Genomic DNA, 24891 nt, shown 5'->3' on the forward strand with positions numbered 1-24891 from the left:
GTGACGTTCACGAACGAACCGATTCTATTGAACAGCTCGTTAACATGAACAATGGGATCCGAGTCGCAGCTGGGAACCGTTCTTTTTTTTTTTTTGTATCACTGTGTGCTCCTCCTTTGCTCCTCTCCCTGAGTGGGACAGAGAAGTTACATGGGGAGGAGCGCAGCGCTGCACGGTGCTTATTAGATATGCAAATGTAGCATGACGCCACCTGAGTTGTGCACGCTGCCTTTGCAGGGGTCGGAGCAGACCTGGGGGTCCACATACCAGTATGCTGATATGCAAATTGCACTCTCCTTGCCCCTCCCCTCAGACACCTCCTCAGCACACCAAAACAGTGACAGAACATTGAAACTGAAAACCTGTGACACTGGAAAAATACAGACATTCTAAAAATCCAGTTACTTTAAAAAGACAGATGTGGAAAAAAAAAAGAGGAACAAAAAAATCCAACATATAGAGAACGTCAAGATGTCTTACCTATGAGACCATAGGAAAGGAACTTGTTGACAGAGGTAAGAGCGAGGCCTGTGATTGGTCCAGTGGTGTCTTCAGAACGGACCACTTCCAGAAAGGGCCTCAGAAAAATGTTGGGTTCAACATCGGACAGCTCTGAGGGAGGACACACACACACACACACACACACACACACACACACACACACCAGAGGGTCAAGGAATCAGTTACATCGTATACAGTCACAAGCAAAAATGACATAAAACAGCAGATGATATTCCTCATCTTCCCAGGTATTTAGACCACAATGGAAACATATAAGCTGAAGGAACATTTAAGTTCCTCTACAGTAGTAGACACTTTTGACCAGATCATGAGTACAATTCAAGGAAACATAAAACAAGTGTTTAAAATGTAATAAAAAGTCATCAAAACATCTAGACAGGAGAGACCATGAGTGGCTCCATGAGAGATTGAATAGCATTATGGAAGTTAATGGAACAGAGGCTTGCTGAAACATGTCAACATGTCTTTTGCTCTTTGTACAAGCAAATATCTCTACTGTCTATAGGCCTGTCACAATAATCAATAAATCAATTAATCGAAGGATGAATAAAAATGGGCTCAATAATTTTGCCGGCCTCGATCATTTCCATTTGCATGCTTGTGTGTTTTCCTTGTGTCCCCACACACCGCCCAGACGTCCAACTGCCTTATCCGACCACTCTGTTGCCTCTCTTCTGACCCGTTCGGCAGAAAAGTGGTGTTGAACACACCGCTTCGACATGCTGCCAGCTCCACAGTAGCGTGTAGGTTCTGCGCTTGCGTGAGATGCGATAAGCGGGTGGCGCTTGTGTTGCGAGTTGTAAACGGGAGGCTTGTGCACACAACTCTCTTTACTTTCGATCAAAACGAAACTTGACTATTTCCGATTAAAAACAGCTGCATACTAAACATGCAGCAAGGCATTACCAAACGAACACAAATTAATTCGTCCTGAACGGACATAACAAATAGTCTGGTGCCAGTACTGCAAAACATGAAAACAGGGAATGACGGAACGGAGTTGACAGAAAAGCAAAACGCACACAGTATTCCGCCCCTCCCACACACCGCGCTGATTCGCTAGCACACCGCCAATCAGAACGTCCATACAGCTGGCATACAACCAATCAGAGAATCCAATGGCTCAGACGTCCGACGGCCCTCCTCCTCAGACTTCGCATGCTCAGTCGGATCCGACAACGTCCGCGCGGCTCCGAAAGCTTCCGACGCAGCTGAACACACCAAACATATTTGTTCCCGACCTCGTCCGAGTCTCTCCAAACGCTTCAGACTTCCAACGGTTGGGCCAGTGTGTTCCTGCCTTCATGTGAACCCTCTTGTCAGTCACTTTTTGTCTCTGTGTGGGGAGGGGGAATTGGTTTCAAAGCTGAACACGACAGCTGCAGTGTGGGCGCACTTCGGATTCAAACTGAATGACCATGGTGAACCACTTAAAGGGCTTCAGACTGCGACAAAGTCAAAATTTGAGACAGTGCGACCACATTTTACATTTAGTCGCGCATGTGCAACCAGTGAATTTGCCGAATTAAAAAAAAAAAATGTTTTTACACTGGCTCGTGAAAGGGGTGAGTCAAAGAATCTGGATTTCACCAGATACGCTGTGTGACGGCTCCGCCACACCAGCAGAGCTGATAGGTTTCACTTTAGTCTTTTAACTTCCAGCAGGTCTGCTGCGTTGCGTATCTGCGCTGTCCCAGCTCCGTCAGCTCGAAGCCCTCCGGAGCAGATACGCAGGACTTCTACGCAGCAATTCAAATGAATTTAGCACTGAGCAGACAGGAAGTCACGCACTGAAACAACAATATAACACTTACTTTTCAAAATAAAACACGCTTGATGACGCCAGCACACAAATCTCAATAAAGTGACAAATACAAGCTCTTCTACCAATCCTTAGGTCGGGAACACTTCGTGTTGTTGTTCTTATAACACATACCTATAACTGCGGTACTGCAAAAGCGGGTCTGGGCTGTAACGCAGCGGACATGTATCTGGTAGAATCTCTGGGTTATTTTTAGAGATGCACCGATCGATCGGCAACCGATCGCAATCGGCCGATAATGCCCCTATCGGTTTTGATCGGAGTTCTCAAAATAGATCAAATCAGGCCGATCAGATGACGTTTCAATATAGAGACAGTGCATTTACTGCATGCAGGGTGGGAATTTCACGGCGGCCATGGCCGCTGTTGCCCCGCACTTTGGCCTTGATGCAGCGTGAAAAAAAACTCATCGTACGGCCACAGTGGCCTCTGTGCCCCTGGCCCGGTCAGTGTAGCGGGCTTGTCTTTAATTACAGCCACCTGAGTGCACAGTAGTCACTCACAGTAACTTCAGTGAGTCCGCGGTTCGCGCAGGTGGAGTCTCATCATCATGATGATCTCACGTGAAAGCCTCTCAAACAGCAGCAGCGTCTCAAAACAGAAGAACGAAACTTACAGCACAGCGAGCGAGCGCAGCCGGTTTTTCATGATACGTAACTGACACAAACGACGGAACTTTCCTACTGTAGTGAGGAAGACAACGAGCTAGAACCGTATTTTCATCTAAACGAGCATCTGGACATTAACTCTGGTCTGTATGATCAGCCGTCTGTGAGAGGAGGGCGCAGGGACCGTCTACAAAGTGCAGCACTGAAAAGAGAAACTACAAAAAAATTCAATAATTTCACTATTATTCAGAGTTTAGTGCCACCAAAATCATTCCACACATCCATGGTCTCCTGCTGTTATTCTACAATTTTTTGTTTGGAAAAAATTAGCTTTGCCATAATTTTGGGGAATTTCTATTGGGAGAAATATTCAATAACACTAATATTCAGTGTAGTGTCACAAAAATCACCTCACTCTAACCCTACTTAACAAAAACTACTTTCTAATGTAACTTTAACTTGATTTTGGTATTAAAAAATGTGTTAATACATAATCCATGTCTTATTATAAATTAGGATGTTATGGTATCAGTCTGAAAGGTAAATCAACACATTTTACTCAGTGGCCTTTGTGCCCTGTCATGTGGCCTTGGTGCCCCTGAAAACAAAAGTGCAGGCCAAATGGACTTGCCCCTAAAATGACAAAATTCCCACCCTGACTGCATTCCCACTAGTAAGCTACAGTTACTCTATGTAAGCTGAGTCCAAGTTGTCTCTAAGAGAGTCTCTAGAGTGTGATATATTGCACATTGCCTCAGCCTGCAATAAAACGGTGGTCAATTCATGATACTTTCTCATCTCCTAATTTTTATACTTAATAATGAAATGTCAATGTTGTGTAAGAGGAATCATTAATTAAATATATGAAAGTTACACAAGACAACAATATAGAAGAATTTATGGATTTGACACTGTGATCGGTGATCGGCAATATCGGGATCGGCAGATACTGCTTTTGGTGATCGGTGATCGGCCCCAAAAATCCTGATCGGTGCATCTCTAGTTATTTTCTCCCCGATAAGCCTAGTAGTTGTGTGCCAGAGTCAAATCCTAACTCAGAGGATGAGGCCGAGTCTGAAGACACAATTGTGAAGAAAAAGTGCAGAAAATACTGTTTTCATGAGGAATGAGTGAGCAAATTTGACAGGTTGAGGTCTCAGAGAGAAAAATTCCATGAACTACAAATTTTGTAGTCGATACCCGCAACATGTGGGGAACACGAAATTTGCAGGTAATGCTGTCACTGCACAGTTAAAACATAACACACTGGTCACTTACAGACAGTGTAGTTCGCTACATCGCTGAAGAGATGCAGCCCTTTAATACCGTCGAAAAGCCGGCATTTCGACAAATGCTGCAAACATTTGCCAGTACAAATTGCCTAGGAGAACATACTTGTCACAAATGGTAATTCCACAACTGCACAGCATAAAAGAAAACATACTAAAGGGTTAGGGTTATTGTTTTTGGTTGTGTGTAATTCAAGTGCAATTTTTGCTAACAGAGACTGAGAGTCCTTTTTATTTATTGTTTCTGGTTGTTTTGCCTATTTATTTTGGATATTTAAAATGTCTTCTTGACATTCCAATTCCAATGTTAAATACTGTTTAGAAACAAAGGTTTATTGATCTTTGAAAGCGTGTACTTGCATCGTTGTGCCATTATCATTACATTAGTTGAAAAATGTTCGTTTATCGCAATAATTTCTGGGACAATTTATCGTCCAGCAAAATTTGTTATAGTGACAGGCCTAACTGTCCTAATGCTGTATCTCTATAACTCAAGGCAATGCCATACCATGTGGGGTTCCTCTGTGAAGGCTTCAGTTTTAGACATACTGCACATACAAATAAGCCAGAACAGAGTGGTCAATAGTGCTGTGTAGAGTCTAATGTACTCTCCCCATGCACTCTGTATGAAGCACTGATGCTCAGTGAGGAATTAATGTTCAGAGAGGGAGAGCGGCGGGAAGAAAAAGGAAAAGAGGGATGTATGAGAGTAGAAGTCAGAAATAAGAAGAGGGAGCTTGGAGAAGGGTTCAACATTTTGGGAAATGTTTACTCGCTCTCTTACCTTAAGATATGAAACTATTTATGGAGCATTTTTAGTATAGAGGCCACCATACCATCACTTCAAAACATGATGCATTTATACCAAGAATCTTGTTTGTAGGGCTGTAATCTCCTAGTCGACTGGTCGATATGTTCTGGCTCGACCAAAATTCTGATTGGTCGATTGTTGGCGTGTTAATTACATGCTGCTATGGCAGTGTGTATACACGCAGCGCATCCTCTCCATCCCAGTGCTGTGTGTCCTGCATATGGAATTTGGCTTCATCAGGAGGAAAGTACCAAGTCCTAATGGGGGTGTTTTCAGAGCACCCCTGTTTCGCAGGTAACAGTGTGTCTTCAGAACACCCCCTTGGTTTCAGTATTTTGGATTAGCCCAACCCACTACAGACAAACAGATTGAAGAACGTACTAGAAGGCCTAGGTCCGGTGCTTTGTTAAATATTTATTCATTTTTAAGCGTTTCATTTACAGTCATTCCTATTCTACCATGTCAAAGACATCAGCGGTGTGGCAGCAATTTATAAAAATAGAAAATGAAAAAAAAGTTGAATGTAAAGTTTGCAAACAACAGTTTGTATATCACAGCTCGACTACAAACATGGCATATCACCTAAAAATGGTAAGCTAACCTGTCTGCGTTAGGTTGCTCCGTCTGTTTTAAGTATATGAACATAAATTGGCATATTTCAATGTTTTAGTCTAAAAAACGTTTTATAACTGCAGGCGCACCTGCAGCAGCATCCCCTAGATACACCCAGACCACGCTTGGGCTATGATATTGCGCAGATGCAGATGATGCAAAATGCTGTCGACAGACTCAAGTGTGGTTATTAATCAATTCATTTAAAAAAAATAATTTCAGTGCAAAATAATAAGGTCAAAAACGATTTAATCTAAAGCAAAGACACTACTAGTCTTAATGTTTATTTTTAATTAATTATTTTTTCAATTAAATTATTGTTATTGTTATAGTAAATGTCTAGTTTTGGTTGATGGAAATAAATGTTAACGTTGTTTTAATTAGTCTTGATAATATTCTGAATTATACATGCTGTTGCATGCATGTCCTTTTTTCTCTGTTGAGAGTTGCACATTATCCGTACTGATCAGGCAGCTGACTAGGCTTGTGACATCGAAGTCACTCAAAACGTCTTTTACTTTAGTCTCTCTTTAAAAGTCAGTTCTGACTGAACCACTACTTTAACAGAGACCAGTGGAAAAGTGTGAACAAGTAAGTGGCAGTATCCACTTGGGTGTTGTGTCCCATCACAGTTGACCAGAGCTGGAGCCCATAAATATCTGTGGTTGCAGCAAAGTCATTTGATGCGGGACTGAATGCCAATTGTATCCATTCACATTAAACAATAAAGCCAGATGTTAGTGGGTGTCCTTAGGTTTTTAGAGTGTAAAAGTGATATTTTTGGTAAGTGCTTAAAGTTTAGGGAAAAACTGTAAAACTGAGCATGCAAACACACTACACTAAGATGGAAACCACAGTCAGCATCATTCCTGCTAACCATGAGCATGTTAACGTTGTCATTGGGAGCATGCTGACATTAGCACCATTGTACAACCGAGTTGCTGGTGTGGATGCAGACTCTTGAAAAAAGGAATGAATTTAAAAAACTGTGACACAGATATGATAGAATGACGAGAAAAAGGGTACAATACTTCTATAATGCTCATGGGGTTGTGACATTTTGCCCCTTTTCAAAAAGTCATAATGATTTTAATAATATTAAAATAATAATTTTGATATTTTGGTTTTTAAAGAAAAGAGCCATTAAATAATTGACCGCTGTAAAATATCAGCTATCAGAAAACCAGAATCACTGGCATTTGTGTCAAAATGCCACCCCAACTGAATCCTACAGTTTATTGAATCCAGCTGCAGTGCAAGATGCAGCAGATCTTCCTCTGTAATCAGTTCACAAAGAAGGGAGCTTTGCTGGGCATTCCACTCTGGGAAACCTCCTTTGGCTAATACCCCCCCCCCCCCCCCCCCCGGCTTTAATAATCCCGCTCTTTCTCTGGAGAATTCAGAGAGAAAGGGGGTCAAGAGGGGAAAGCAAAAATACAAAACAGGTAAGACAACAAGGGAAAAATTAGTGGAGTCACGAACGCTGCTGTGAAATGTTTTGCCAAAGGAGTGCTAGCCATAGCAATACCGTGAAGATTATAGCTTACTTAAGTGCAGCTCCACTCCAGACAAAAAACCAACTTGGACATCAAAAGCACCGAGGAGAGTGTCCAACCATTTTCCAAAAGTGTACATATGACCGCTGTGTATTAGCATGTGATATCAAATACCCCTGCGGCTTGTTTAGAAATCAAATATGAAATAATTTGAAAATTTACACAGTCCCTTTATCAGCCGCCAGTTCACTTTTGGGCCTCACTTTCAAAAGCAAATCTCTTGCTTTCTGCTTTATTGAGTATTTTTTCATCTGGTGTTTTTATTTCAGTTGTTGTTAAATCTGAAAGCTTGAAGCAGTTTTGGTGTGAAGGGTGAAGTATAGCCTAATTTTGGAAACATCTGGACAGTTTATTTTATCTTTCCTCATGACAGATGATATAAAAACAGAAACGTGCAAAATTTAAATCAAAATCAACGTTCTCTTCAGAGAGTGAGATAGCTCTGTCAGTGTGATGTGTCCATCCGCTGCCAGAAAACTTTTTAAAGAGGGTTTTTGTGACCCATTACTTTACAGTGTAGTAAGGGTGGAAGGAGAGTCCTCAAATGAATCTGTCAATAGACCCTGATGAAGACTTCATCAGATGTGATCACCCTGTAAGTGCTATGGCTGCGTTCACAAAGACCACAGATTGGAAAACTCAATTGTACTGTATTGATCTGGCTGGCCATCGGTGAACATAGGGCTGACTGGAGCAGTCTGTCAGTGGCCACCACCAATCTTCTTATATAAAGTCTAAATATGGGCTTTCTACTTCGACTCAATCTCCAGGGCTTGTGGAGAGGAGTGAAATTAATAACGACGTCTGCAGCCGGGGTGAGGCAATCATTCTATAACCAGGTTAACCTCTGTCTGACATTGACCAAAAAAAAAAAAAAAGAAAAACATAGGATTAAAGGGGCTCACCCAAGCGTGCATGCTGTCATGTAAGGACTGGGTTTGCTGGGTACAAGTGACTTAAGAATGCCTACAAGTCCAACTTGAGTTTGGCTTAATTGGTGAAAAAAAAAAAAAAAAGGTTTGTGAAATGAGCCCATTACGATTCAACATGAGCCTAATCCTCTCTACCTTTACCATGCTGGAGCTCCTTCATTCTGCTTGGAGCTGTAGTGAGAGTATCCAGCCATGTGTGGATTACCTCTTCAAATGACCACAGCAAAGAGAGAGAGAGGGGAGGCGAGGGTAAACCTTTGCCCCCAGGAGAGCACCTCGGATGAGGCTGGCTCACCACAAAACAGAAGCCATCTTTAACACATGCACATCTATTGGCAGTGGTGCAGAAAAGGCTTAGAACACAGAAAGCAACAGCAGGAGATGCATCTACACAGCAGACACTCCATAGTGTCCAGACAACAGGAGACAAAAAACTGCAGAGAACATGAAAAGATATGCAAACAATATCTACAGCCAACCAGACCATCTCAACTACAAAAACACACAATGACTTAAATGTGGAGTCTCCATAGATGTTTGCAAGGCTTTATAAGTGGAGCCCACAACTATACAAGAGTTGAATCTTCCATAATATCACAAAGTGGAAGAGCTAATCAAGAAAAATATCAAGTAAGAACAAATGAGCATTACATCAGTGTGATATCGGCACTGCAACTAAGTAAATTACAAAGCAAAAAATAAAACTAAAGACACACTGAATTAATATTATGATAATAATATAAATAGAAGAATTCTAAGAAAATGTTCATACATGTAAAATATGAAAGAAATTTGACAAAAAAACAACGTTCAACATGCTACTAATACATAGGATGGGGACAAAATAAATTATGTACGCCTCTGTGAGTAACTGAGCTTTGACATTCAAGGAGAAAACCTCAAAGATTTTAAGTTCTGATGCTAATTAATCTGTTTATAATCTTTTATATCTCCTACTAATCACTATCAAAGAGCCAATTATAGGACGACAGCTTCTCATCTTTCGCCCTTGCTGATTGCTGCTTTTGCCAAATTTATGGCCGTTGTTTGGTTTGTCATCATAAATCTAACATTATCAACTTCACAGTTTGAATCAGGACCTCCATTTTTTGGATCATGTACCTTGAAAAAAAATAAGGTCAATCAGTTAGTAGATTGTTATTTTGATGTGTTATGTGTCTTTAATGAACGCCACAATCGAGACGACAATGTTCGCGAAAAGCGTGGCGGACATTATTCATCTTAAGTCTGGTTTTACTTGGCCTATCAACACAATCTAAAAACTGGTATATAGTTTGAAGGCTGCACCATAACATAAGTCGGAACTGAGACTCATGGAGGCTGCGTCTTACTGCTACATCCGTCTTGAATTGGTCACGTGATTTGGGCTTGCCGGTGCGTCCATCAACCTCATTAATGTGCACAAATATAATTTTGGTAACCTCACAACCGCAGAACAGACAAAGTTGTGTGCACCCCTTGCAATCTCTGGCGGACCCCAGGTTGGGAACCACTGGTCTAAGCATTAGTGAGCATTAATACATGGCATGTCCGCATTGCTGGCAGTGATGAGTGAAATTCTATCATCAAATGCCGGAATGCAATCAGACAGCTGCGTAAAGCAGTTAAATATAGTTCCTTCGAACAATGTAATGAAGATGCGCATCAGAGGGGATTTAGAAGCAGGTATATGCAATACCAACTGAAAAATATGTTGTTATGCCATATACCTGCACCACTGGTCCTTTGTCAGGTGGGCATTTTGAACTGCAGCGTTGTCCTGTTGAAAAACCCAGTCATTACCACACAGACGAGGGCCCTCAGTCATAAGGGATGCCCTCTGCAACATCTCCACATAGCCAGCCGCCGTTTGACGCCCCTGCACAACCTGAAGCTCCATTGTTCCATTGAAGGAAAAAGCACCCCAGATCATGATGGCACCCCCTCCACTGTGCCGCGTAGAAAACATCTTAAGTGGAATCTCCTTGTCATGCCAGTAATGTTGGAAGCCATCAGGACCATCAAGGTTACATTTTTTCTCATCAGAGAATAAAACTTTCTTCCACCCTTCAATGTCCCATGTTTGGTTCTCTCTTGCAAAGTCCAAACGGGCAATTTTGTGGTGTTGAAGAAGACGAGGCCTTTGAAGACGTTTTATGTTCTTAAAGCCCTTCTCTCGCAGATGCCGTCTGATGGTTATTGGGCTGCAGTCGGCACCAGTAACGGCCTTAATTTGGGACGAGGATCGTTCCGTGTCTTGAAGGACAGCCAATTGGATCCTCCTCAGCGCCGGGGAAATTTTTTTGGGTCTACCACTTGACTTTTTAGTCCCATAACCCTCAGGATCGTTTAAGAAATTCAAAATGACTGTCTTACTGTGTCCAACCTTAGCAGCGATGGCATGTGCGAGAGGCCTTGCTTATGCAGCTCAACAATCTGACCACGTTCAACGAGAGAAAGCTTTTTGGCTCTTGCCATCAGGAGGTCATGACAGTGTGAATGCCTGAAAGAAAATGACATTGAATCCACATTTTTGTGCAGATTTTGGCTTTAAATGCTGTGGTCTTAAATTTTTGATCAACTGATGAACCGCCTATTTCAGTTTAATTGTTGTTTTCAATAAACTGCTTACTCAATTTTTTTTTTGTGTCACTCCCATTTCTTCTTTTTGCATTTTGAAACTCTACTTAGAACCTTTTTAAGATCCAACAGTGCAAAATGTAAACACTTGCAATTTTTCAACTGGACTTAAAATTTTGATCAGGAGTAGAAGAAGAAATAGAAGAAATCGACTAGAACTACTGTAATAGGCAACATCCTTTTGCCTGTCAAACAAGTGATCTGATGCCTGCAAAAAGAATATCTGATCTTTAGATTTATATTTAAGTAGAATATCCTTTACAGTTTCTGTGTTTTAGCCTTCACTTGTTCCTTGTCTCCTACTAAAAAATAGGAAAAACATTTATGTATGGATGTCAGTGACCGTGTGGCGGTGCCGTAAATCCTGTTCTGTGAAATCTCTAGGGTGCCTTACTATACAAGAGTGGTTCTGACATAGCCCAACATGAAACATTTTTTATCATCAATGCAGACAGCAGCAGAAGAAATCTGTGTAAGAAACAACTTTGTCCAGCTGCTACATCTCCAGGACATCACTGCAGTATACACCTGTATTCACAGCACATACACACAAATTTCAACCAGACACTGACATGCAGTTCACAAGATTTAAGCAAAAATGGACAAAGGAAAATGGCACTTTCTATAATATTTATTCCATTTACCATTACCATTTACATCAGCAAGGAGAGGGGGAGCAGCAGAGCAGGGAGGGGTGAACCCCCCTTTGACCGACAAAGCGACCCAAAACCAAACAATGATGGTTATTGATCTGGACCTCTTCAGCTGCTAAAATTAAGAGTCAGGGTCTTTGGTTGCAATGCCAAAGCTCCTCATGCCAAGGAGAGAGGCAACACTTTAACAACACCAGTAAGGCTAAATGAAATCCACCAAGAATTCTGCTGTTCATCTGCTGAACAAAGTCTTGCATGACGGTATTCTTATACATCTGTTGGGAGAAGTTTGATGAATGTCAGCTCTCCTTCACCACTTGCCCCCACTATTGCTTCATTCATTCTTATTTTCTGCCCTCAGTCCCTATATTCTCCAGAATGAAATTGACACTTGCGGATACAGGCAATTACGATGAAACAATGCTACGGAGGTCCATATGGTCATTTCATTGGGCCACAGTGGTATTTTATAGATGCTTGGAACAATGCCTCTGTGCAACCTAAACAGGCAATTTGTAAGCCCAGGAGAAATTAAAACTTTTCTAAAATGCTTGGGAGGACAGCTGTAAAGGCTAATGCAGCATTTCCTAAAGGGCTACATGGAATATAGTTTGCATTTGTATTTACAAGTACACCCTTGGATTGACTAGATAGTTAAAGGTGGAGGAAGCAGGGAAACAATAGCCTTACAAGCATATAGGCTCTTAAGGCCAAATCAATCAGTTAGTCAATCAAAAGATGTCTTCACCTGCTTCTTCAGAAAAGTACCAAATTTAAGAATTGCTACCTGACTAATCAGTTAAAATACAATGAAGTTATCATGAGTGAAGTAGACGAAAAGCAGCTTTTAGATGGACAAGTTTGTAACACTAATTCAAATATCACCCAGTTCTCCATGTGAGCACTCGTCTCTAAATAGCTCTCGGCTAAATATAAGGCTGTAATCAGAACAAATCCTGTGTTGTGGCAAAAATGCAGTGCCTACTACTAATTTCAATGAGGGTTGTGAGTTTTGCCTGCAATCCGCACCAGCGAAAAATGCAGACAAGCAGCTTGCAAAAACATGTCTACTTGATTTGGTCTTATGAACCAGTTTAGAATTGCTTTCATTTGTGGAGGAGTACAATCACTGTGGGACCAGCATACTAAACCTATAGGAAGGGCATGACTATCCAAGGCAGGCATTTGTTTAATGAAAGTAGAACTTTTATCATTTTATAAAAAAATGAAAAAAACAAGTGCATTTCAGAATAAGGGTTATATTATTCTGGATTATAAATTAATAATGCAAGTTCATCATTTTAATGTACAATTTAATTGAGAAAGTTACCTAACTAGTACCTAGTAACCTACCCACAGATTTATGAATTTAACTTACACATATACAATGTTGCTTCCATAGTGTAGTGAATAGAAGCATAAAGTGCTATATTTATTTATTTATATATATATATATATATATATATATATATATATATATATATATATATATATATATATATATTTTCTTTTTTTTATATTTAATTTAATTTAAATTTTTTTTTTTATATATTTTTTTTTCTCAAGGTACTGGTCAAGTACCTTAAAGTGAAACTCTCCCTCAAAAGCAACCAAGGCTTTATTTGTGATTGAATATGAGTCAAACCTTTGTGTAAAAGCAGAATTACGATGAAAGAGGCACTTTTAAGATTTATTGTAGTTTCGTTTTTGGGCAAGCAAATTTTTTTTCGTTGGCATCAAAATTGTTATTTCTAAAACACTAAGAAGGCTCCACACAACATGAAACTTTGCTCGTAGTTTCACGAGGGTCTCTACACATGAACACAGGCATTGAGAACATTGTTGTAAAAAGAAGGTTTTTGGACAACTCGAGTATGACCTAACAGGAAGGCTTGAGGAGCGGTCCACCATTACTCTCCTGCCATTAGGTCGCACTCGGGGATCGACACTTTTTGTCTTCCATGACGGCGGTGTGCCTGAGATGCTACTGTGAACGTGAGTTGTCCAAAAACCTTTTTTTTAGCAAACTCTGTGTACACAAACAATGTTCTCAATGTTCGTGGTCATGTGTAGAGACCCTGGTGATACTACGAGCAAAGTTTCATGGTGTGTCGAGCCTTCTTAGTGTTTTCAAAAAAGCGATTTTGATGCTAGCGTAAAAGTGACCGTAGCACTCCATTGAAAATTAGCTTTCCCGAAAAAGAAACTACAGTAAAACGGTAAAGCCTAGGTTGCTTTTTTGGCGAGAGTTTTACTTTAAAACTATACCCTTACTGCACTGATCTGTCATACATCTGTCATAGTAATATCCTGCACCTCTCTGACATTACAAGATGTTCACTGACGTCTCGGTCCGGAGGGCTGACAATCGCAGTGATTTATTTCATCATAAACACTTGGTGAGTTCAAGTTTATTGTCGGTGAAAGACGCTGTTTTTTGGGCAGAAATGTGGTGAAGGGTCGGTAGGACAGGCGGGAGGACTGACAGGAGGACGGATGCTTCTCCATGTATATCCGTGGTATTTTTTCCTCATATAAGTTGCCAAAGACAGTTACAGTTACTATGTTACTTTTGTTTGGTCTGTAATGTTGCTTTGTGGGACATTTCTCTGTATTAAGCTGAGTGAAGGACCTGTGTTAATGACGGTCCGATTAACGGAGCAATCAGCAATCTGGAAAATAAATCACAGATATATAATCGTCAAAATGCTGGATATCGGCCAGGCCAATAATCGGTTGAACCAATTAAAATCCCACCCTAATGATATGTTTCGAATTCTGGCTGCTTACTATTATTCTTCCTTACTATTCTTTTAATTTGTAATCTTCTTTTAAACAATCACTAGTAGGACCAACATGCTACTAGCACAGCAGCATACCACTAGCAGAGCAGCATACCAGCACCTCCTTTTGGCAAATTGATCAGCAGGGTTTAAAGTTCACAACGTGAGGTCACACAAATTGGCAATGAAACACCACTGCAGAACCATGCTGCCAATCACCAAAATGCCAAATTTGGTCTGAATGTAGCCTGAATGATCCAAAGTTTGTTAGGATCCTAACCCAAGTGCAGGAACATCCACGTTTTTGAGGTGCTTCAACTGTTAACTAAATCACCAATACCTACAATGGTCTACCTATTTTATTGTTTACATGCTATTCTAATCTAAATATCTCGTTATCTGTTTAAATATTTTCTGTATGTAGCATATAGGGGGCTACACACCAGCATGTTATTTTGCATTGTAAAATGACAACAGAACTTTGAAATTTTAGTGTTAATGCAGAAAAAGAAGAGGACATTAACACTGCCCAAAAAATTAAGGCAACACTTCATCATCACAGTATAAAACCAAGTCAGCTAAACTTCAGGGATAACAATCTGTCCATTTAGGAAACACAAGTGTTTGCTTTGGTCTAAATGAACGTAACAACAGGTGCAATGGTGAGGCAAAAGCAAGACAACCCCCAAAAAGGTAATGGTTTTGCATGTGGCCGCCACAGTCAATTGGCCACTTCCTTCCATCTTTTAGAGGTTCTGACAAAGGTTCTGTTTGGGTAGCCACAGGTTTTAAGTGCTCCCTGATGTGCTTCTGTTCGTTCTCCTTCCATTCTGTCTATGTGGGAACGGTCTCAGGCCGATGGTTTAAGGTTCTGATGACCCCCAGCTTGTGCTCCAGTGGGTGGCGAGAGTCGAACAGCAAGTAGTGATCTGTGCGTGGAGGTTTTCTGTTTATCAATGTTGAGGCTTCTGTCTGCTTCAATGTCTACTGTACAGTCCAATAAGTGTATACTGTCTCCTCTGACACCTTCCCGTGTAAACTTGATGTTATTGTCCACAGCATCGATATGTTCTGTGAAGGCTTCCACTTCCCCTGTTCTGATTGTGACCCAGGTGTCGTCCACATACCTGACCCAGTGGCTAGGAGCAGTTCCTTTGAAGGTAATCAAGGCTCTGCTCTCAACTTCCTCCATATTGAGGTTGGCCACTATTGATGACACGGGTCAGCCCATGGCACAGCCAAGCTTCTGTCTGTAGAAACCTTAACTGTACTGGAAGTATTTGTTTCACATTTTGTTAAAGGAGTCATCACCTGGTTTTTTACATATCCAGTCCCTCTTGGATCGCTTTGGATCAATTCTTAAAACTTATTAGAAATAATAAAAAAAAAAAAAAATCAAACATAGAGCTTGTTCTGACACTTTTTCATACCGCGACTTTCTCACGCGAGATTATGCGTAAGGTTTTGACCGGTCCGGATGTGCATTGTATTGATATGTAATGAGGCGCCCGTTGATTGGCCGCAGGAAGGACAGAGCCGGAATGGGGGGCGAGCCTGCATGCACACACGGACTCCAATACATAAACAGCCCCCTGTCATGGCGCACACACTAAATGACGAACCTTACGGAATTCAGGCATTTATGTACAAGCCAGAGTCGGAAACCGAACGGTAGAGTGAAGAGGCAGAGACGGTGGAAGAGACACGTTTACAGCAGGATGTCTCTGAATGGTAAATTCTTTTTTTTTTTCTTCTTACTTTTCACACTCGTGTTTTACATGTAAGACCTGAGTTTTAATGCTGGCGGTGACGATATATGGCGTGAAAATGACAGAGAAATAAGCAGACTCGGCGTGCTCACTCAGAAAGTCTGGCTGAGGACGGCTGTGAGCTGATGTTTATGCAAGTAGCCTCCTGTGGTAACGTCACCACAGGAGCAGAGTCAAAATCTCGTGCTTTAGGAACGCGCACTACTGTGCGCTATTCCTGTTCGGAAAAAGAGCCAAAGCGAAAAAAATAAGCCACTTTCAGACTCCAGCTTTTCAGGCAAGTTTCAACAGAGGTCCAACACCAATATGCATGATTTAACGAGAGAAATTGCGATTTCCGGGTGATGACTCCTTTAACCTTGAAGCAGAAAATGTTTGATTAAGTTCTCAGTGTTGTTAAAATCATGGCATTTGACTTGATAGTATGCCCAATGTCTTTGCTGAGTTTGCACACTGGGTATTGTACACAGTATTGCAGTAAACATTTGCCCCTACAAGTGCGGTGCAGCAAGCAAACAAGTTCCGTGAGTACTATTCAAAGAGCGGCTGCACTGTAACAGTTTTTAAAGGATTTCGGTTATGACTGACTGTCAAAATAGTTGAAATGAATAAATGAATGTTATATGGCAATTATTTTCTGCAAGGAATTTTTTCTTTTGGCCATAATAATCATCCAGTGATAATCTGATACTGTGTTAGTCTACTACTAGTGCAGAATCTTGATCATAAACACAGGCGCACAACGAAAACTTTTGAGCCTACTTTCCCATGGAAGAAGCACACAAATATAGGAAACATTATCACTTCACCAATATCTGAGGCAATTAACAACATTGACCAGGCAAACTGCTCCACTTCTGAAACACTCCCAGTCACATAATAAGCAATGGAGAACAAAAACAAGTCACAGACACAATATCATAGAGCAGTGCCCTTTCATTGTATGCGAGTTCTGTCTCTCAGTCATTTTTCCACTCACATCCTTTACAAAGTCACAGAACTCCCCCACTGCAAGTGCTCCATGTCTTGTTGGCTGTAACTGAAGCCCTGATATTATGACATCACCAGTGAAGACCGAACAAACACAAAGCGCTGTTAGAAACTTCTGACCTACAGGGCTGCCCTCTGAAATTTATGCTGATCGTTCAGACAATCCAGAGCTCCTGTCACTTGAAAGACACAAGGTTCCATTTTTTAACAAGGCATTAGAGAGTATGTGTGTGTGTGTGTGTGTGTGTGTGTGTGTGTGTGTGTGTGTCTATAATGTTGTAGGCACCATCAACATATTTCAAAAAGTCTTATATATATATATCTATAATTTCAAACTGCCATTATTGTATCACAGTCACAGTGTATATTAATTTTAAATATAAATTTTTCATTCCAAATCCCTGGTATGTAGTGTTGGGCAATAAATCAAATTACAGCATTCCTATGCATAAAGGTCAGTTTACTAGTCATGGGATTACTTCTCAGCCTGTGAAAACATTTGTTTAATGACTTTTGTGGATCTGCGGAGGCTTTGTGAAATCTGAGAAAATAACCCTGATGATGTAAGCAGGGTCGATCTTGCAAACTAACATTTTTTCAGAGAAAGCTTGCATTACAAACTGGACGTGTGGAGCACCACAGCACCAACCTAATGACAAAGATGGATATTGGATTCATTATGAGGAATGTAGGACCCATACTAAGGACTAAAATTCTGAATCTTAAAGGGATATTCCGGTGTAAATTTAATCCATGGTCTAACACACCGTGAAACTGTGTTAGACTCCCTCTCAAGAGATCAAGTTAGCAGACCGCTAATTTACGGAGTTTTATCAACCTCAGAAAACGACTGCACGACAACAATACACTGCAGTAAACGGGACCAAAGATATAACCGCCACCAAAAAGCCACAAATAATGCTCAGAACAGCACCAAACTTCAGCAACAGTACAAATAGGGTCTCAGCACATCATCCGGGGCATCTAACCTCCGCTAGCTTAGCTGGATTTCTACTGAAGCGGACAAAATGTACCTCTCTTCTGCAGCAGCTTCCTGTTGACGGGAAGTCCCGACGACTCGATTACCGAGTGCAGTAGAGTTCCGCGGCTCATGGATGAAAATGTATGATTATGACTCCATGGAAAAGCAATCAAAGTTCATATGTGTCTTACCTGCCAATATATAACAATTATTATCGAGAGCGGACAGGGAAAAGAACGGAAATGAGCATTTCTAACCGCACACGGTAATCATCGCGTCAGGACTTCCCCGACCCGGAAGCTGATGGAGGAGAGTTGAAATCTGTTTTTAGCTTCCCAATAGAAATCCAGCTAAGCTAGCGGAGGTTAGATGCCCCGGACTATGTGCTGAGACCCTATTTGTACTGTTGCTGAAGTTCGGTGCTGTTCTGAGCATTATTTGTGGCTTTTTGGTGGCGGTTTATATTTGGATCCATTTACTGCAGTGTATTGCTGTCCTGCGGTCGTTTCTGAGGTTGATAAAACTCCGCAAATTAACGGTCTGCTAACTTGATCTCTCGAGAGGGAGTCTAACACAGTTTCACGGTGTGTTAGACCATGGATTAAATTTACACCGGAATATCCCTTTAACTTCTGCTGCTTAGACTTTGATGGAAATTGTATAGCACCTGTCTTTTGGGCATACTTTTGAATTCCACAACTAAACCATTTTTATTTACTTAACTCTTGCTTTTGGTTCTGCACAATGTCAAACTGTGAGTTCTATTCATGTAAGGAGAGCAAGCTTCTGAAATACCACCCAGACCTTGATCTCTAAAAATCTCTAATAAAAACTGTTTTGACAAAATATTTTATTAGGTTAAAAGAAGATTCCTAACAGCAGAACTGTGTTTCACCCTCAAAAGCAGAGCCAGAAAAAAGAAGGTGCATGCAAACAGCATGACTTAATTACCAAACCTTGCCTGGGCCGAGGCCTGCCAGCCACTGCACTGCTTTGCACCTGTTATCCTGTACATAAAATGTATTTTCTATGCTGCATACTTTGCACAGAGGCCACATTATTCCGGCAGAGAGCTGGCCGGGCCCCAGCGTCCACTTAATGTGTTTCACAGCCTGCTGTCCCCTCTGTGATTGATGGACATACTTTACGCTCAGAGTGCTTATAAATAACGGATGTTTCATTACACAGAATTCAAACCTAAGGGACTACACTTGAACATTTCCTGCATGACTGTGGAGTAGGGCTGCACGATATATCGTTCGAGCATCGCGATGTATGTGTGTGCAATAGTCACATCGCAGAGCCTGCCATGTAGGACGCCAATGAACTCATCTAATTTCAAGGGTACCTGACACACTGTGCATGCAGAGTCTGCATGCACAGCGATCCACCAATCACATTAATAATAATAATAATAATAATAGATTTAATTTATATAGTGCCTTTCAGGGTACCCAAGGACACTAAACAAAGTGGAACAAACATATATGAAAACAAACAAAACAAAGAATAAATGGAGTGCCTGTCAGTCAGTACGGAGGGAACAGCGGCGCAGGTATGGAAGTTAAATCAGGTCATTAATCAAGAGCATAGATTTTCAGTTTGAGAGCATGATTTCATTCCTTTTCAGTGACACAGCTCCTTCGCGTGCTCAGATTTGTTCGCCTCATGCTCACATTTTGTCCTCACACTTAAATTTCTTCTGCTTACTTTCAAAATGTCTGCTTGAATTAAAAAATCCCATGCCTGTGCTCACATTTCTCCTTCTTGCACACAAAAATTTCGCTCGCATTCAAATGTGCCCTCTGCGCGCTCAGATCTAAGTGCACGCGCTCAGGACACACACCTGCTCACAGGTCAAGTTCTGCTCTCGGATCTCTCCTCTGCTCACAGATTTTTCTTGTGTATCAACACTGTCAACCAATAGAAGGCCGGCTACTGTTGACCAATCAGATTATTCCGGCTCCTTTGCGGGTGCGTTCACTGTACTTCAAGGAGCGTCGCATACGGACGGGCACTGTTTCTACCGGGTTTATCTACTTCCGTCCTCCAGGCTGATAAATGTGGTGGTTCCCTTTATTTATGACGACTTTTGGAATAAAATATCAGTTAATCAATACACGAGCGCCCGTGCTTTTCATTCCAGTAGCTACATCAACATAAAGTAGAACAATAGCGGCTCTACTTTCGCCATATTAGCCAATAGCCAGCTACCCAGGCAGCGGGATATGTTATATAGTATAAATACTGGAGGGTTAGTATGTTTTGAGATGATAGTACAGCGGTTAAGAATATCAATTTCTGCTGCTTTTTGCATCATGGGACGCTGGTTCGCATCCCGGCCCGGCGTACAGAGTTGGGTGTAAATGTACCGTATATTACCAAATAATAGCCGCGTGTCAATTAACCGCAGGGTCCCCTTTAAACACTGATGCAGGTGTATATTTTGATAAATAACCGCTGGTTCCAAATAAATGCTGGGTCTAATTCATTTATTCTTTTTTAATCAAGGAAGAAGACGTGACCACTGACACTGCACGTTTTTCTTCTTCGCCTTTTTCACGCGTTGTGCTGCTTTCTGTCAGTCAGTATCACACTGATGATCGCCATGGCTCCGGTGCAGCAACAAAATAGAAAAAAAAAAGTATGACTTGAAATTCAAACTTTCTGTCGTAAAATATGCAGAGGAAAACTCGGGAAAACCGTGAGTGACAGACAGCAGAGATGAGGAGTTTGCAGCGAGTGCTAGTTGGATGAATCGTTTCCTCCGCCGCAACTTGCAGGAGGATGCCAGAGAATTCACCGAGAAGCTGGCGAAGTTTGTGACATTTTCATTCCGGATTTTGAGAGGAAGGAATTAAACGCCTGTCCCAAATAAACGCCTGGTCTGTTAAGTGATTGAAACAAATAAATGCCGCGGCTATTATTTGGTATTTTACGGTATGATACCTCGCTCGGCCGGGGAGAGAGACATGGATCACAGTGCTCAGCTGCAGACACATCAGAGAGGTGACGAGACGCGACTCATCATGACTGACAGGCATCAAGGCCATTCAGCGTTACCTTACTGACCCGCCCCCAGATATTTCATTCACAAAAAAAGGCCTGTGGCAATTCTGGACAGCTGGTTTTTTTTTCTTCTTTTTTTCTTCTTCTTCCTACATGGGCCCCTGACAAACACTTAACAAGAGATGGTGGGTAAACATACGTGATTAAAAAGGTGTAATGAAAAATACGCTATGATGATAGAGTATTTTTCATTCATTACACGAGCGAGGGTGCCGGCCGGGCCGGGATGCGAAACAGCGTCCCATGATGCAAAAAGCAATATGAACCAGAGCATTTAACCGCTGTACTATCATCACAATCATGCTCACATCTCACTATTTATACTATATAACATATCCCGCTGCCTGGGTAGCTGGCTATTGGCTAATATGGCGAAAATAGAGCCACTATTGTTCTACTTTATGTTGATGTAGCTACTGTAATGAAAAGCACGGGCGCTCGTGTATTGATTAACTGATATTTTATTCCAAAAGTCGTCATAAATAAAGGGAACCACCACATTTAACAGCCTGGAGGACGGAAGTAGATAAACCCGGTAGAAACAGTGCCCGTCCGTATGCGACGCTCCTTGAAGTACAGCGAACGCATCCGCAAAGAAGCGGATATAATCTGATTGGTCAACAGTAGCCGGCCTTCTATTGGTTGATAGTGTTGATACACATGAAAAATCCGTGAGCAGAGGAGAGATCCGAGGGCAGAACTTGACCTGTGAGCAGGTGTGTGTCCTGAGCGTGTGCACTTAGATCTGAGCGCGCAGAGGGCACATTTGAATGCGAGCGACATTTTTGTTTGCAAGAAGGAGAAATGTGAACACAGGCATGTGATTTTTTACTTTAAGCAGACATTTTGAAAGAAAGCAGAAGAAATTTAACTGCAAGCACAAAATGTGAGCATGAGGAGAAAAAATCTGATCACGCGAAGGAGCTGTGTCACTGAAAAGGAATGAAATCATGCTCTCAAACTGAAAATCTATGCTCTTGATTAATGACTTGATTTAACTTCCATACACAGTCGTCAATACTACCGTCTGCACCGCAGGGAACAGCACCCTCTGTCTAGATGTGAACTTGCGTCTGGCACACAGCGTGCACACAGCGGGGGGGGCGACGCAGGAGACCCAGAGATCCAGTCTCAGCGATGGAGACCGGGGCGAAGCGACAGCAGGAGTCCAGGATCTCCCGCGCTGAACGACTGCAAACCCCACCAGCAACAGCGGAGCAGCGACCATCCAACATCGCCGTGAGCCGGGAGAGACCACAGCAGCAGATTAGAGCGACAACGGAGCCAGGTGGTGAATAACCCCACGGTTGTGGTGGAGGGAGGACCAGTGGAGCAGCGATGGACAGCCCACAGAACATCGAGTACGTCTGCTTATAAGTTAGCGTTGTTATGCTAACAGCTGATCGGTGAGGCCAACAGCTGATCAGCGGAGAAAGTGAGTCCATGGAGCCAATTCTTCAGGTGTGCAGGCTTCGAAGGTAGTAGCACAGCCTCAGAGTTTGTAAAGACAACTTGGCTTTCTTCTTTTAACAGAAAAAAAGCCTTTTGTCATGGATCGAGAAGCGGCAATATTCACGCCAGCGTCCTCTCGCATTGTTACCGACGCCCGACCAGCACCCGAAGGAAAATTAGACGGACGTAATTTTTTGTAATGAAAGTAAGCCTGCATGGGGAATGGGAGTTCTGGGATGGCACAAGCACGCATGAATGAGCTCATATGAAATATAAATGCTTATCATTTCGAAATGCAGCATAATATAAAGTGCTATTCTGGTCATCTGATGAAAATTCCTGTATTTTTTGATATCGCAATATATATCGCAGGGTTAAAAGAAATCGCAATGTCAGTTTTTTCCAATGTGCTACCCTACTGTGGAGTGCATGATTAAATATTTTTTTATCTGTGTTAGCTCAAAGAAACAAGCTCACATGAATTTATCTTTTGTAGATACCTTTGTCCTTTATAGTAGCTGTAAAACATCAATGTTTCACAAATTTCATCAAAGGCAATGCAGCCATCTAATCCAAACCATTTCATTTCATTTTGATTTGTAAGTGTTTGCTTGTAATGTCACAGTGAGGTGCCCTTCAGGCAGGCTCCTATTATCACTTCTATTTACAGAAAAACAAACAGTGGAGAGCAAGACGCACAATTTCCATCCCAGTGTCAGTGTGTACCTTCATTAAGTTGTTGGGTGGAAAAAGAAGAAGGGGATGAGGTCAGCATTGGAGGGAGGAGATGGGGCACACAGTTGGAATAATGACGTTTGGAGGGCTCAAGGTTTCGTACAGCATAGGGTTAAGCTGCAGATGGCATCCATTTTGCAGGATAAACCGGGACACATGCTTGGGCGTGTACTGGATTTTACACCCCCTGTTGATGAGTACCGGTTCACAAGAGTAAGGAGGTGAAGGGCCAGAGAAGTCGGTAAGGTGGTGAGGTAGTGAAGCAACTAAGATAGGAAACTGATGAATGCAGTCACGGTAATGCAAGGAATATGGTGATTCTCCAACCTGCATCTGAAGCAAAGTATGCAGATGTATTGGTATCAGTATATGTCAGCTTCTAAGTAACAAGAAATGGTTGCAGAGAAGAATCATTACATTGTTTGTCCACTAGAGAGCACTGACAAGTTCACTTTTCACTTCACTTTTTTCACTTCACTTAGTATGTATCTTGGTCACAATAAAAAAGAAGGTCTGGATCAAGATATCTTATGTATCCTTCATTTAAAAAAAAAAAACAAACAAAAAAAATTGCTGACCAATATAATGTTGTTAGCTTTTGTGAACCTCCAAATACTGATATCAGCGTCTGCCTTAAAACTGTACTTGCAAAACAAGCAAAATTGTTTCCACGGCAAGGATACCAGATGGCATCAAGGAAAATACAATAGTAATTGATGAGAGAAAGAATGCAAAAATGTATGACGTTGAGAGGAAAGAGAGAAAAAAAAGACAAAGCAGCTAACACAGCTCTAGTTTGTGTGTATGTGTGTGTGTGTGAGTGGAGGAGTGGGGAGTTATCAGCCTTTTTTGTTTCACCTGCTGCACTCCTTCAGCTCCCCACTAATGGCATTCCCATGGGGTAGGAGAGATTCCAGAAACCACACACTGTACAGACTCGACTGTGTCCATATGAGACACAATACACCACTGCCACAGAGGCTAACACTGCAACCTCACCCTGCCAGGAATCACACAGAGCCACTATGAACAAACTGATGTAAAGTAAGCAGTGCTGTTGAATTGACAAAGTGTCTTCACAGGAAACACACCACTATCATAGAGCATTTTTTTAGACTTGTTAGGCTACATGTATTTAAGTCAGAATGACATCTATGGGGATGTCAGTACATTCAATACAACAGTCACAGACAGAACACGACGCACCAAGGATTTAAAGGCTGATATCAGTGATATTCATAGTATTTTCACCAATGTGATGTTTGTGGTCAGGGTCTATCTTTAACAGTGTTGGGCATGTTACTTTAAAAAAGTAATTAGTTATAGTTACTATTTATTTCTTCCAAAAAGTAACTGAGTTAGTAACGGAATTACTCCACTATGAAAGTAACTAGTTACAAGGAAAAGTAACTATTGCGTTACTTTTAATTATTACCCCTTTTGAGTTCAGCATTCAGTGTAGTGTAGTGTAGTGTACTCGGCATCCATGTATTTAGAAAATGTCTCTCTGCATGGTGGACTGGCACCTGTTCTCCCCGATATTTTTGCCAGTGAGTGTTCTGAAGGAGTCTGAATCAGCTGTTGATAACAGGAGCATGTTCTCAACAACATACCTGCCTATCATTAGATTCAGTTCAGTCTGTGTCAAGTTTTTGTGAAGCTGGAG

At 41.6% G+C, this 24891-nt stretch overlaps 1 protein-coding gene across 6 annotated transcripts in view; it reads right to left on the bottom strand.

Annotated features, from left to right (window-relative positions):
* gbf1 (golgi brefeldin A resistant guanine nucleotide exchange factor 1) overlaps nucleotides 1-24891 on the bottom strand; it is a 218369-nt gene that overhangs the window by 101800 nt on the left and 91678 nt on the right. For all 6 annotated transcript variants that reach the window (XM_030442547.1, XM_030442546.1, XM_030442553.1 and 3 more), the window contains exon 4: nucleotides 481-612. In XM_030442547.1, the coding sequence (XP_030298407.1) occupies nucleotides 481-612 (132 nt within the window). The remainder of the gene's footprint in view (nucleotides 1-480; nucleotides 613-24891) is intronic.

Source organism: Sparus aurata, chromosome 15, assembly GCF_900880675.1.
Source record: "Sparus aurata chromosome 15, fSpaAur1.1, whole genome shotgun sequence".
NCBI lineage: Eukaryota > Metazoa > Chordata > Actinopteri > Spariformes > Sparidae > Sparus > Sparus aurata.